This window comes from Macaca thibetana, chromosome 17, assembly GCF_024542745.1.
Source record: "Macaca thibetana thibetana isolate TM-01 chromosome 17, ASM2454274v1, whole genome shotgun sequence".
Classification (NCBI taxonomy): Eukaryota; Metazoa; Chordata; class Mammalia; order Primates; family Cercopithecidae; genus Macaca; species Macaca thibetana.
In genome coordinates, this window is record NC_065594.1 from 91,869,352 (window position 1) to 91,884,972 (window position 15,621).

The 15,621-nt window shown below is 44.2% G+C and overlaps 1 protein-coding gene across 3 annotated transcripts in view; it reads right to left on the minus strand.

Moving 5' to 3' along the window:
- Positions 1 to 2,290: 2,290 nt before the first annotated feature.
- TUBGCP3 (tubulin gamma complex associated protein 3) overlaps positions 2,291 to 15,621 on the minus strand; it is a 96,408-nt gene continuing 83,077 nt past the window's right edge. Inside the window, exons 20-22 of one of the 3 annotated variants that reach the window (XM_050766587.1) lie at positions 14,344 to 14,484; positions 6,168 to 6,284; positions 2,291 to 3,438 (exon numbers count right to left, since the gene is read on the minus strand). In XM_050766587.1, the coding sequence (XP_050622544.1) occupies positions 3,280 to 3,438; positions 6,168 to 6,284; positions 14,344 to 14,484 (417 nt within the window). In that variant the 3' untranslated portion in view covers positions 2,291 to 3,279. Of the gene's footprint in view, positions 3,439 to 6,167; positions 6,285 to 8,569; positions 14,240 to 14,343; positions 14,485 to 15,621 lie in introns of those variants that run through there. The other 2 variants (XM_050766588.1, XM_050766589.1) reach the window with 2 other exon arrangements.

Sequence of the window (15,621 nt, forward strand, 5' to 3'; positions counted from 1 at the left end):
GGGGGGTGAGGGTGTGGTTAAAATATTCAGTAAACCAGGCTGTAAATAGATGTGTTGTCATCCAGGCTTTGTTGTTCCATTTAGAGAGCACAGGCAGAGATTCAGCATCCCTCTTCAGTGCCCTAGGATTTCCAGAAGGGCCAGTGAGCATTGGCCTTAACTGAGCATCACCAGCTGCATTAATTGGCCCCTAGCAAGACAATCAGCCTCTCCATTGAAGGTAAGACACTGACTTCTCTCTAGCTATGAAAGTCCTAGATGGCATCTTCTTCCCACAGAAGACCCTTTCGTCTACAATGAAACGTGTCAGTCTGGCCACGTTCATCAATTAGCTCAGCTAGGTCTTCTGGACGACTTGCTGCAGCTTCTCCACCAGCTCTTGCTGCAGCTTCTCCATCAGCTCTTGCTGCTTCACCTTGCAGTTGTGTTATGGAGACAGCTTCTTTCCTTCAACCTCATCCATCCACCTCTGCTAGCCTCCAGCTTTTCTTCTGCGGCTTCCTCACCTCTCTCAGCCTTCACCGAATTGAAGTGAGGGCCTTGCTCTGGATTAGGCTTTCGCTTAAGTGAATGTTGTGCTGGTTTGATCTCCTAGCCAGACCACTACGACTTTCTCCGTATCAGTAATAAGACTGTTTTGCTTTCCTGTCTTTCTATGTTCACTGGAATATCACTTTTCATTTCCTTCAAGAACTTCTCCTTCGCATTCACATGACCAACTGTTTGGCAGAAGAGGCCTGTCAACCTATGTTGGCTTTCAACACGACTTCCTCGCTGAGCTTAGTCATTTCTAGCTTTTGACTTAGAGTGGGATACGTGTGACTCTACCTTTTACTTGAACACTTAGAGGCCACCGTAGGGTTAACTGGCCTAATTTCAATATTGCTGTGTCTAGGGATAGAGAGGGCTGAGAAGAGGCAGAGAGGCTGGGGAATGGCCACGCAGTGGGGCGCTCAGAACACACGCATCGTTTGTGGATGAAGGCTGCCCCTTACATATGCCTCAGCTGCACCACACATCTCTTCCACACAGGCCACGTTAACACGATTCAAGTATGCCTATGGCTATTTGGTAAAAGTACTCTTTTCCTTCAACAAAGCTGTGTCCTTCTGTCCTACATTTTAATGTCTGGAGGCACATTTTTCCAGAGGTACTTGAGAATCATGATGCCATGAACACTGCAGTTGACAACCAGGCAAGAAAGGCAAGAATATTCCCCTCTCCAGTCGAGCCTACCCATGCAGCAGGATATGAGGGCTGCCAACCCTTCTAACCAAGGATATCTGTGTCTTCGGCCACAGTCACTGAACTTCCTGGTGGGCGAGAGGTGTCCTCGTGGACGGAGCCAGGTGGCCTGCTTGAGCTGCCCAGGACCCTAAGGATACAGCATCACTAATCTTTACAATAAGCATGATACGTAAGAACAGTTAGCATTTTCTGGATAAAGACGCGACCCTCCCAGAGCTTGGTGCGGTTGCCCACACCGTGGGTTCTCCTTTTCGCACAAGCCCAGTGTGGAGCCCCCAAGTCATCCATGCTTGCCTGACGCTGGGTTTTGGGACCCCGGCTCCCTAACTAGCCCAGCTGTGCATCCACAATGATGGGGAGTGGGTCCCACGCAGCTCCTCAGAGGCCTCACCCCATCCCAGCTCCCACCCTCAGACCCGCAGGCACCCCCCAGGGCCACACCCCCCAGAAGCCCTCCATAGTCCACAAATCTGACCTAAATCCTGGTGACTCCTACACTCCAATGGAGTCGTAATCCCTAAAATCGAGGGGGGGCTTTGCTAGGGTGCTTTTTACCGAGGATTAATCCCTGGAACAACTCTCTGAAATAAAATAAAATTAAATTAAAATAAAATAAAATAAAATCTGGCTGCATGGTCAATAACCTGGGCACATCTCTCTCGGAGATACACAATACGCCATACTTTCTAGAAAACCTTGCAGTAGAAAAACCTGTTTCAAATTTCTGATTTTATGAAGTTTAAAACTAAAATAACATTGAATTTCCGGCCTTCGCCATGGATTCATTTCTGCATGGCCAAGATTCCTGACAGCCCCTTCAGTTTTAAATGGAATTCACACCTAAAGGAGTCCGAGGTGTGAAGCTCCTGAGGCCTGACTGGTGGCACTGCCTTTGCTTCTACACCGAAAGTCATGCAAAGTCTAATTTCCTGGTTTCGTTTATTAAATAATTCATATGCTGTAGTATATTAAATCAAATCCTATCAACCCTCAAATCCAGCAAGTAAACTGTCCCTTCCTTAACTATTCAATAAATAACGAATGCATCTGAAAGATAATTGCTTTTAATTTTCTAAATTTTCACTTATGCAACATAAAGGCAGATTTATGTGACCTGATAATGACATTTTTACAAAAAACAATCCCCCCCACCCCAGCATCTTGGTCAGTAGTATATAAATATTTACAATGAAAAAATAGGCAAGGAAAAAGGAAATCTTCATTATCCATGTCGATTTCTTTCCAATGCTTATCAGGGACTTTGAAAATAAAATACTCCATTAACTTTTTCTCATCATTCCTATGTACACGCTGCTTTAGCTGACGCATTCACGGTATTTGGGTTGCACTGTGTAACAGTATTTTTGTTCTCTATCACTCCTACTTTTTTCTATACTATTTTAAAAATCTGAAATAGTAAATTAAATATAAAAATGTAAACTCTGGAAGGAGAGAAAATAAGAATAAATATGTGTAAAGGTAATGCATTAAGATACAAAGGATCTCACAGAGGCTAATATTTTACAACACTCAAAAAAAATAAAATGCTCTATATATGTTCTTAGTTGGGACATTTTGTTTCAGTTTAATTTTTGGTTATGTTAACAAAAATTACCTCTAAAGAGGATGTTAAAAAAATAGTAATGACGTTACCATCTTAACTAATGAATATGCTATCACCCTAATTTTTTCTAAAAGAAATGGATTTTTTAAAGTGACAAATATAAAGTATAACATAGAAAGCTTAAGAAGCCTCAGCAAATTATGGTATCTTTTAGCGATGAATACTTTTAGAGACAAATGTGAACAGGGCAGCCAGCCTACTTGACTTAGTGATTTACAAATGCATTCGACTCCGACGTGAGAAACACGCGTGGCTTCTCCCGCACGCCGCTCCGCTGAAACATGGCGCACTCGTGGGCAGAAGGGCAGGACACCCGCAGCGTGCAGGTCCTGGAGGACGTCGATGGGAATTTCGTGTCTAGCGGTGCAACGAACATCATCTGCAGCTCCCTGCGAGGACCGCGAGCTTCACGTGTGGGAGCTGCGCCGCCCCCTAGTACCCAGAGACACGCGGAGCCTGGGCTCCCTGGCTTTGTAATGCTCATTGAAGTCCAGCCTGAAGCTAAGAAACCGAAGACTTTCATCAGAGCTGGTCGTCAGTAACACCAAAAACTGCTGTACGATACCCTGAAAAGAAGCAAAAGGAGTGAAATATTGTTTCAGGAAAGAACGACCCACAAATGTATTCCCCAGACCTTAATCCCCTTTGGGTTGGGTCTGTTTTTCCTTCCAGATCAACAGGCCCTTAGTAAATGCCCACCAGGGCAGGTGTCCAGGGAGCGAGAGCTGCTGGGACCCTGGAGTGCACATGGCCAGTGCACCTGCATTAGGAACAGGCACCCTTTCACAAGGACAAATTAGTGAAGAATACATTTTATTTGAAAACAACTAACCAATAGGTTTTTTCACTTTGTTCTTAAGTTCCACGAGAATAAGCAAAACAGCAAAGTAACAGATGTTAGAACATTCTATTCTTTTCATTTTGAATGCAGAACTCAGTGCCACACAGTTCATCTTTCACATGACTCACAAAAGAGGATTTCGTCCTAGAGCCCTCGCTGGAGAACAGATTGAGAGCATCGGTCGGGTCTGTGGGTCTAGCTGCTGTACGTGAGGCTGCAGCCGCCCTCTTCATGGGCACTGGTGTCACTACCATCCTGTTACTGAAGGGCGTTTGTAAAGATGTGACAGAAGTTTCCCCTAACTCTGATTAGACGAAAGGACCGGCTGCTTCTATTTCAGGCTGAAAGACTTGCGTACTGAGTACAGGCCCATGCCTGCCCAGTGCCGGAGCCTGCTCCATGCCACGGGGTGCTGATCTGTTCAAGAGCTACTGGCCTGGACAGGCCTCATCTGCAGAGAAAAAGTCACTGAGGCACCGTGCCCTCACCAAGCCCCACCCAAGTCTTCACCAGCTATCGCTGCCCCTTCCCAGCTTCTGGTCAGAAACACGAATGCCGAAACTCACAGGCAGGTCTGGGCACAGGCTCTAGTGTGTTGATAAAGTAACTTCACCTCTGATCAGGCAAACACTGTGTGTGTGTGTGCGCGCCTGCATGCGTGTGTGTGTGTGTGTGTGTGTGTGTGTGTGTGTGAATCACTGCCTTTTTAGGTGAGGGGAGAACACTCCTAAGAAGTTATATTGCCAAAATATAGACAGTGACTTCCTGTTTTGTGATGATGTGATGAAATCGAAATACAACGATCTGTGAAACTGACTAAAAGGAAATCTAAGAATATTTCTTCACAGGTTTGAGACTGGATGTTCTTTCCCAGTCAATGGCAGTAACACCCTGCTGTCTCCGGCACCACCACAGAAAGCAGAGACAGGCTTCTGCTGTTACAGAAAAGAATCTTCTTTGTAAATCATTACCATTCAGATTTAAGACTGTAATTTGAGCAAAACTGGGATTACGGTGATTAAAATTACTTTTTAAAAATGTATTAACTCCCTCAGGAAAATGTGGAACCATGAACAAGAACATCATTGTCTCTCTCAGAAATAAGCACAGACAAATCTTCACAATTCCACGCTGCTCCCTTGTAGCCACACAAAGGATTTGTCTGCCTGATGTCAGTGAGTTGTATGGACCTAACCAGTAGGTGCCCATTTTTAAGAAACAGGAATACATACTGTACAAATAACATGAGTTCAAGAAGGCATCGTGTCCAAACACCATTCAACAGGGATGCCTGTGCACAGAGCATGACTGCCAGTCACTATCCCCTTTTATGAAACTTCAACAAGAATGCAAAAAGTAGGCCAAGGCCAGAGTAAGACCACTTGTAAAAGGGACAATGTTCCTTCTTAGTTATCTTGAAGAAAAATGAATATTTAAAAAGTATGAGGGCCAGGCATGGTGGCTCATGCCTGTAATCCCAGCACTTTGGGAGGCTGAGGCAGGTGGATCACTTGAGGTCAGGAGTTCAAGACCAGTCGGGCCAACATGGTGAAACCCTGTCTCTACTAAAAATATAACAATTAGCTGGGTGTGGTGGTGCATGCTTGTAGTCCCAGCTACTCGGGAGGCTGAGGCAGTAGAATTGTTTGAACCCACCAGGTGGGGGTTGCAGTGAGCCAAGATCACACCACTGCACTACAGCCTGGGTGACAGAGCGAGACTTGGCCTCAAAAAAAAAAAAAAAGATATGAGGACCTGGGAAACAAACTAGATGCCACAGAACGGAGCGAGTGAGGTCTCACTTTCAATTCTGAACCACATGAAGGCACCAGCACACAAACGCACGATGTCGGAGGGCTGGAGGACTGATGCTCCACAACTACTGATCAGCGACTAAACAAATATTTTTCATGAAATCTCTTCATCTCTACTTCTAAGATCACACTGAGAAATGGAAGAAATGAGAAACTGGACCCATACATGAAGGCAAAAGCAGAGGTACAGACGTGCAGAGCAGCCGTCCCCGGCCTTCTGGGGTCTATACAACATCTGCTGGCTGCCCGGCCCCTCACCCAGGCTGGGCAGCTGCCTCAGGGACAGTCCCCATTGGGAGTCACAGAAAAGCCCAAGTGAAGGCTGCAGAGATGCCTGCAGGTCCCCACAGTCCCACCACAGGGGAGCACAGGGGCCACCCCCGAGTCCCCGCACCCACCACGGGGGAGCACAGGGGCCACCCTTTGACCAGGGTTCTCACTGGCGGCACAATGGCAATGCCCGGAGCCCAGGTATACCTGAGTCCCCCAGAGGGTCACAGGGTCCACCATGGGTGCTACTCAAACCTACACAAGTAAGTGCCAGACTGACAGGGCTGACTCAGCTCTCGTCACTGTGAAAGCAAGTGTCAGGAACAGAACATGGGGCAGAGTGGTGTGAAGAGCCACTCCTCATACACACCTGGTAGAAATGGGTCAATATTCGCAACTGTGAGCACATTTTCGGTATAGATTCTTTAAATTCTCCAATCCTCTTATTTTCCTCCTCTTCCTCTGCTGCCGTCACTCCCCACTGGCCCTGGAGCATCAAAAGTACCAAACGTAAGTAAAATCACGATGGAAAACAGGTTACAGAGTAGGGCTGAAAACAGGTATGTGAGGAGCGGGAGGTGTCTGCTTTTTATGCCTCTCTGTACCGTTCAATACTTTCACAATAATTTTCTGATGCCAGACTGCTCTCCAGTTTACTTTTTCCAGTTAACAATGTATCTTGAAAATATTTCATATGAACACATTTGAGCACAGAGAACTGCCTCTGTTGTTTTTAATATCACATTGTATAACGTGTAACAATGTATATCGTTCATCTCATTTAGTGTGATGTAAACAGCCTTCTATCCTTCCCTTGTGCTGTACACGTTTTTATACAACAAAGACAGTATGTGTGAAAGTGGAACCAGCTGGCTCAAAGTGTCTGCACCCTTTAAACTATGATCTTGACTTTAATGAGAATGCTTCTAGTTCCCTAACCATGATGTATTTTTCAGTACTGGAGATATACCCATTTATTTCTATTTTTAAGATCATTTCAATCAATGATGAATTTGACTAAATGTCTTCTCAGATAGCATATATAGGATTTTTTTTTTTTTTCTTTTTTTGAGGTGGAGTTTCACTCTCCCAGGCTGGAATGCAATGGCGTGACCTCGGCTCACTGCAACCTCAGCCTCCTGGGTTCAAGTGATTCTTCTGCCTCAACAGCTACTGCCTATATCCCGAGTAGCTGGGATTATAGGCATGAACCACCGTGCCCGGCTAATTTTGTATTTTTAGTAGAGACAGGGTTTCACCATGTTGACCAGGCTTGTCTCGAACTCCTGACCTCAGGTGATCTGCCCGCCTCGGCCTCCCAAAGTGCAGGGATTACAGGCAGGAGCCACCGCTCCCAGCCATGATTTAATTCGCTTGTCAAATACGGTGAATTATACTACTGGATTTCCCAAACCTACGCATTCCTGAAATAAATCCTAGTCTTCATAAATTACGCTTTTAAATTCTGCTAGCCATTTTTCAATTATATTTTATGTGAAATTTCTCCATCAATATTTATAACCCAGATTTGTTTTTTCTCAGATAGGGCATCAGCCTCGTGATGCTTCCTACACAAGTTAGAAACTCTCCTTTTCTGACTTGGAACAATTCACAGAGCACAAAGCTGACCACTGGTGCGTTTGGGAGGCTTTCTCAGCACGGCTGACCTGACGCTTTTTGGTGGGAGCCCTTCAACGGCTTTGTTTCTTCTTTAGTATTTGTCCCGCTTACAATTTCCCTTCTCTCATGGGGCCAATTTCGGAAACCTATGGAAAATGATTTCCTTCAAGTAGATTTTTTCCACAGAGCTGAGCAAAAGAGTATGTTCTTTTCACTTGTTTTGTAAGTTTGTGCCTTCTCCTCCCACTACCTCTCAGCTTCCTTCATGGCTTAATTTCCCTCCACTCCTTGGCCCCCAAAAAGGCCCAGCTCTTGGACTTTATTAACTTGTTTTCTGATTCACTAATTTTCACTTTCATCTTTACTAATTATGTCCTTTGGCTTTTTCTTTAGGTTTCATTCCTGCTTTTCCAACTTTTTGAGTGGGATGTTTATTTACTTTCATTCTCTCCAATTTATTAATATAGGCAGTTATGAATTTTCATATTTTCTTATTTATGTGCATTTTATCTTCCATAGTCTGTAAGAAACTGATTATTTGTCTAATATCCATGTGTTTTGACCCATTTCTCCTTGTTTGCTGGTGGTTTTCTAAGTGAGTACTGATACGGCGTGACCTGGGCCTTGCAGGGAGCCTGCTCTGCGTGGTCCTCACTGTGCCCTGCTCCTCCCATCACTCCAACGCGCCCTTCCTGCCGTGTTTACTGCCTGCTCTGCGTGGTCCTCACTGTGCCCTGCTCCTCCCATCACTCCAACGCGCCCTTCCTGCCGTGTTTACTGCCTGCTCTGCGTGGTCCTCACTGTGCCCTGCTCCTCCCATCACTGCATCGCGCCCTTCCTGCCGTGTTTACTGTTTTGTGCTCTGCGTGGTCCTCACTGTGCCCTGCTCCTCCCACCACTCCAACGCGCCCTTCCTGCCGTGTTTACTGTTTTGTGCTCTGCATGGTCCTCACTGTGCCCTGCTCCTCCCACCACTCCAACGCGCCCTTCCTGCCGTGTTCACTGTTCTGTGCTCTGAACCACAACCTGCTTTGCTTTGAAGAATTTAATTTGCTTTATGTGCCTTGTTCATGTCCACTGTTTTCTTTCTGAACTGTCTACATCACTCTGTTCTACGCCACAACTTCCCAATTTGTCTTCTTCCCTCTCCCGCCTTTTTGTGGAAAACAGGGTCTTGCTATATTGCCCAGGCAGGTCTCCAACTCCTGGGCTCAAGCGATCCTCCCACCTCTGCCTCCCTAAGAGCTGGGATTACAGGCGTGAGTCACCGCGCCCGGCCAGAACTTCCCAGTTTGTAGGTCTGCCCAGATAATGACCTTCAGCCCTCAGCGACCAGCCATCCAGCACCCCCACCGGGGCCATCAAGCAAACACCATCTCTACTGAGCAGCTTTGAACCCAAGTCCCCTGATCGACGTGACGTACATCTGCTCTTAGTTCTGTCTTCATATTGATACTGCGCTTTCCAGTTTGAGGGTGGTAATCTTCTACCATATCACCTGTGTTTCTTCTAATAGCCAGGCAGTGACACTGTGTCCCAGTGGTTACCTTTTTACCTATACTTCATAAGACATTCCATCTTTTTCTTCGGATGGTATCAATATTCTAATCTGGGCAAGAATAATTATTGTCCTCCTTCCTTTTGCCATCTGATTTTAGAAAACATTCTATTCATATCTCTAACATCTTTTAACACAGGTATACCTGTTTTACTTCATTTATGAGCTTTAAACAGTATCTTTTGATGCTTGGTTACAAAAGATAAAGAAATAACAGTACTTACTTTCCATCTTTTCCTCACCAACCTCTTTTATTTCTTTAAACAAATTTTTGAAATTTACTATTTTACTGTAATATAACACACATTAAAAAGTGTAAAAACTCATACGTGAACAGCTTAATAAGTTATCACAAGATGAATATGCCCAGGTCACCCCCATGCAGATGCAGAGCAAGGGCAACTCAGCACCCAGATGTTCCTGTGGCCCCTTCCAATCACCAGCTCTCCTCCCGGAGAAGCCCTGGCTATGGGAAAGGGGCCTGGTGTGCCTGAGACGCTCTAGCTACGGGAATGGGGCCTGGTGTGCCTGAGATGCCCTGGCTATGGGAACGGGGCCTGGTGTGCCTGAGACGCTCTAGCTACGGGAATGGGGCCTGGTGTGCTTGAGACGCCCCTGACTATGGGAACGGGGCCTGGTGTGCCTGAGATACTCTAGCTACAGGAATGGGGCCTGGTGTGCCTGAGACACCCTAGTTATGGGAACGGGGCCTGGTGTGCCTGAGACGCACTAGCTATGGGAACGGGGCCTGGTGTGCCTGAGACGCTCTAGCTATGGGAACGGGGCCTGGTGTGCCTGAGACGCTCTAGCTATGGGAACGGGGCCTGGTGTGCCTGAGACACCCTGGCTGTGGGAATGGGGCCTGGTGTGCCTGAGACGCACTTCTGTTGGGCACTACACCTAGGAGAGAGAATGCTGGGTCAGAGTAGTCCTGAGTTCAGCACTGGTCACTGCCTAACAGTATTGCAAAGTGGTTATTCCAGTTTATCCAGAACCAGCAGCAGAAGAGTTGTCTCACATCCTGACCAACATTTGTTGGTGTATGCCTTTAAAATTTTAACATTAAACATCTAAACTTAGTAGAGTAAAATAGTATATTTTGAGCTGCTTAAAATTAGCCAATGCTGCCTAATTAGGCCCAGGCCCCACGGCTCTCAGCGCCACGTGCCACAGAGTAAAGTCTTCCTGTGGGCTTCTGGCCCTTACCCTGTTCCACTTACTTGTCTTTCCTTGAGCCCACACCACTCTTTTAACTACTGTGATCTTATTCTGTAACTTAAGGACATCCATGTGCTCGACTATAAACTTATGTCCACGGTGGCTGGACTAATTCCCGTCCCCTCAGCAGTGTGCGAGGGTTCCCTTTACTTCACATCCTCGTCAGCATTTGTTCTTGCCTGACTTCTGGATAAAAGCCATTTTAACTGGGGTGAGATGATAGCACACTGTAGTTTTGATCTGCATATCTCTGATAATCCATGATGTTGAGCATCTTTTCAGATGCCTGTTTGCCATTTGCATGTCTTCTTTCAAGAAACGTCCATTCAGATCCTTTGCCCATTTTTTAACTGAATTACTAGATTTTTTCCAGTTAAGCTGTTTGAGCTCCTTATATATTCTGGTTATCAATCCCTCGCCAATGGGTAGTTTGCAGATATTTTCTCCCGTTGTCTGGGCTGCCTCTTCACTTTGTTGATTGCTTCCTTTGGGTGCAGAAGCTTGTTAACTTGATGTGACCCCATTTGTCCATTTTTGCCGTTGCTCGTAGAGTATTACTCAAGACATCTTTGCCCAGACCAATGTCCTAGTTTCCCCCAATGTTTGCCTTTAGTAGTTCCACAATGTGAGGTCTTAGATTTAAGTCTTTAATCCATTTCGATTTGATTTTTGTACATGGCAAGAGACATTTTACACAACCACAGACTTTTGTAACAACAACAACAAAATGCCAGCTTTCTTTCCTTCTCTCTGTACTTCCTCTCAGCTCGCAGCCCTGGCTGGGAGCATCAGTGCAGGAGCATGTGTGTCTCATTCAGGGATGTGCTTCCAATATTTCACCCCAAGTATGATGTTTTATTATAAGATTATTCATGCAAACCTTTTTATTGGGTTTTACTTGGTATTAAATGATTTTCTCCATCTATTGAGATGATCATATAATTTTTCCACTTTAGTTTATAAGCATGAATTACAATATTTTTATTAGAATAATAACAGGGAGGGTTCTATGCTTGGAATAAGCTGAAACTTGTAACACATTATTGTTTTGATCTATCAGTGTGATAATACTGTGGATTTCCCAATCCTTGTTTACAAGGGAGACTAGGACACAGAGAGCAACAAAAGCTAAACTCCCCAGATGCTTTGTTTTGGCATTAGGTTACTATCTTAGATAACTATATTCAATTCTGTTTGTTAAGTAAAAGCAATCCCTAAAAATTAAAAGCCAAAATGAAACCACTTAACCTAACCGTGCAGTGAGTTGGTGGAAGACCTTTATGAGAGCCAAATTATTTCAAGGACATTACCACATGGAATTTGAATGCTTCTATTTAGTGGAAAAAATTTTAGCAAAAAATTTTTTAAAATTATTAGAATAACAGAAGAAATATTTTTTCCCTCAAAAAAAAAAACTGCAAAAAAAGTAAAACTATTTTCAAAACTATACTGTTCCCGTATCAGTGGCAGCATCGGGATTCTCATTCTGAGACAGTCACATGTATGGGTGCAAGCACGGATGCATTATGGTAAGACGGCAAATAATTAAGTATGATCATGTTAGAAACCAAGGTTTTCAACATTGAAGATACATTGATAAAAAATGAAAGTAAAAGTCCTTTAATCCTACATTTGTATTGTAAAATCACTATAAATTGATATTTATAGTGTGTGAGAAGAAAAGTGGAAAGAAACAGAAGAGCCATGAGGAGGAGGAGAAGGACCCTTTGGAGTCCCCCACCCAACGGCAGCACAAGGAGAACATGGCGGCACCGGGGGTGCAGCCGGCGGGCGCCGCTTCGGTCCCAGCACACACCCGGGGCTCTGTCACCTTTCCAGGAGGCGACTGGCATAATCTCTTCAGAACTTTCAGGGGACCTCAGGTCGAAATGATGGCTTTGAATATTATCTTGCCGTTTGAACTTAAATAACTTCTCGGATACGGTTTTAGCTTTTGTGTCTCTTCCTGTATCCTTAAGGAAGTCTGAATGGAATATCCCGAATCAGCGTGGATGTGGCCTGCTCATCTGTCCCACTCACTGTGACAGCTAAGTGCCCAAGAGAACCTTCCACTCTCACATGGCCGGCAGATGCGCTATTAGCACAGGGTTAAAATCCGAAGAATTGATTTTGGTCGACTTTTAGACAGTTTAGTAATTCTCTAGAATGGAAGCTTCTCTGGGGCACATGGGCAGTTTTACAAATGGCAGTGGCCAGCATCCATTGAGTGCCTACTAAACAAGCGTCATATATCATCACACACAGGTAAGTGACTCTGTGAGGTCATATTCCTTATCACCCATTTTACAGATAAGGAAACGACATCTTGGAGAGGTGAGCCACCCAAAGGCACAAAGCCAGGAAGTTACAGAGTTAGGTAGAATCGTGAGTATGTCTGACTTTAAGTTATCCACAAGGTTGCCTGGACAAGGTCCAGGAGCTTCTGTGTGCCAACTCGACAACGCTCCAGAATTACCGAAATCCGCTCTGAATAATGAGAGCCCTTAGCGATACAAATGTTTCCAAAATACACCAAAGAAATAACTTGTGCTCCCCGTGGAGGACTCTCTAAGCTACATGTGGTCCTCTAACACAGGCTTTAAGGGAAACAACACTCAACAGTAAAACTAACCGAACTGTACTGACTGAATAATGTCTTTGACGATCCCACGAGTTAGTACCGTCATATGACCTTAAAGACAGACACATGCTGAGAAATGCATTGCTGGGTGGTTTTGTCCCTGTGTGAACATCACTGAGTGCCTTACACAAACCTCAGTGGTGCAGCCGCCGACACCCTGGCTATATGGCACAGCCTATGCTCCCAGGCTGCAAACCTGGGCAGCGTGTGACCGTACTAAACGCTGTAGGCAACTGTAACACAATGGTAAGTATTTGTGTATCTAACATATCTAAACGTAGAAAAGGTACAGTGAAAATATGGCATTATAATTTTATGGGACCACTGTCATATATGCAGTCTGTCATTGACCAAAACGTTATGTGGCACATGACTGTATCTTGAAAAAGTAAAAGATTATACAGATCATAGAAAATAAACGAAATCCCATAAACAGCCAAACTTGCTTAATAAATCTGAAAATAACCGTTTAAGTACAGAAATTTGGTTCATGTACATATACATGTACACACACACATACATGCATGTACCTGTAAACACACATACATGCAATGCACACACACACGTATACACATACATATATACCTATACATATTATATATACACATATACTTACATTACAGGTATATAAACACACATATACAGTCTCCAACTTAAGATCGTGTGACTTAAGATTTTTTTTACTTTAACGATGGGGTTATCGGGGTACAGGTTGAGTATCCTTTATCTGAAATGCCTGGGACCAGAAGTATTTTGAATTTCAGATTTTGCAGTATTTGTATATACACAATGAGATGTCTTGGAGAGGGGACGCAAGTCTACACATGAAATTCATTCATGCTTCATACACACCTTAAATACATAGTAGCCTGAAGGTAAATTTATATATTTTTTATAATTTTCTGCAGGAAACAAGGTTTGCGTGCAATAAGCCATCAGAAAGCAAAGGAGTCAGGTGTGTAATTTCCCACTTGTGACGTCATGTCAGAGATGAAAAAGTTTCAGGTTTAGGAGCTTCTCACGTTTCAGATTAGGGATGCTCCATCTGTATTAAATGCACTTTCAATGTAGAAGGTGCTTATTGGGACATAAGCCTGCTGTAAGTTGAGGAGCATCTGTAGATGCACACGTTTGCAAAATGCAGCATGGTGCATGATCCACAAGCTTCAAACACCAGAGCGATGCAGAGTGGAGGCGGCTGTGGAGACTCCGACAGGTGACGTCGGCATTGTGGCACTTAGTAACAAAAACAGGCAGGAGACTTGTGACTCTCATGAATGTTGCTGTTTTTATTTATTTTGTGAAACAGGATGATGATGATGACAGTGAGGGTGGCCCCTCTCTCTTTACAACTGTCAGTGATTTCTCGGAACTTCAAATGCAGTATAGGCACATCTCAACCTGTCTGACAATTTTGGCAAGTAAGTTATTTGTTGGCATTGGTGATTATCGTGTGTGGCAAGGAGTTCATTATTCAAATAGATAAATTCACAAGTGTAAAGGCCATACCTCAATTTCACGCTGTTTCTTTTTCTCTTCAAACTGTAATCGTCTCTGCAATTCTTCCAGAGCAGCTCTGTATATTGCATCTTGAGCATTCTGAAGTTCAATAATTTGATCAAACACAGCTCTAAGTTGATTTAAGAGTGCCTGAAAGAGATGACAATGTTTTATGAATAGAGCCTCAACAAGCTAAGTTTCTTAAAACATTGACATTTAGTGAAAAGATATAAAAGATATCAACTAAAATTCCCAGAGTGCTCATTAGCTGTTCATTCATTCCCTCGCCACACATATCCCGAACCCTCCAGCTGAGCAGTGCTGCGCTGGGCACCAGCAAAACAAGACGGTCCTGCACCTGCACCCGTAACAAGAGCAAGTGTGACTGCCCGAGTCCCACGGTGGGCCAGGAGCTCTCTGCATATCATCTCCAGTCCTCACAAGTTTACAAAAATGAAGTTCTGCCCAAATTTCAAAGCTAGATAGCAGGTAGTAATGAGTAAAACTATTCCAAGACTTAAAAACGAATAGGAGCCGGGCACGGTGGTTCACGCCTGTAATCCCAGCACTTTGGGAGGCTGAGGTGGGCGGATCACGAGGTCAGGAGATCGAGACCATCTTGGCTAACACGGTGAAACCCCGTCTCTACCAAAAATACAAAAAATTAGCCGGGCGTGGTGGTGGGCACCTGTAGTCCCAGCTACTCTGGAGGCTGAGGCAGGAGAATGGCATGAACCCGGGAGGCGGAGCTTGCACTAAGCCGAGATCATGCCACTGCACTCCAGCCTGGGTGACAAGCAAGACTCCGTCTCAAAAAAAAAAAAAAAAGAATAGGAAAGCATCTCCATTTTTCTTTAGATATAGCAAAAGCAGGTAATCAAAAATATGAGAAAGGAAGTACTTAGTAAAATATAAAAAGCAAATTCAGCAAGGTTTTTAAAAAGTGTATCACATTTTATACCAGGAATAAAAGGATACCTTAATATGAGGAAAAAACTCCTAATGTTTTAAACAAATATCAGTGTCACAGCAGGGATCTCCCGTTCATTGCTTATAACTACTATACAGTAATCTTCAGTAAACAACTACTGTACTTCATTAATCTTTCTCGTAGTGTGGCATGGAAGGACACAATGAAATCTACAGCACAAAATCATTTACATAAATTAAAAATGTATCCACAGAAAATACCATCTATATACCCAAGGCCATAGAGCAAACACATTAAAACTGATGCAAACAGCAGGGAAGGGGGTAGAGGAGGGTGGAATTGGAGTATTGGCAGGG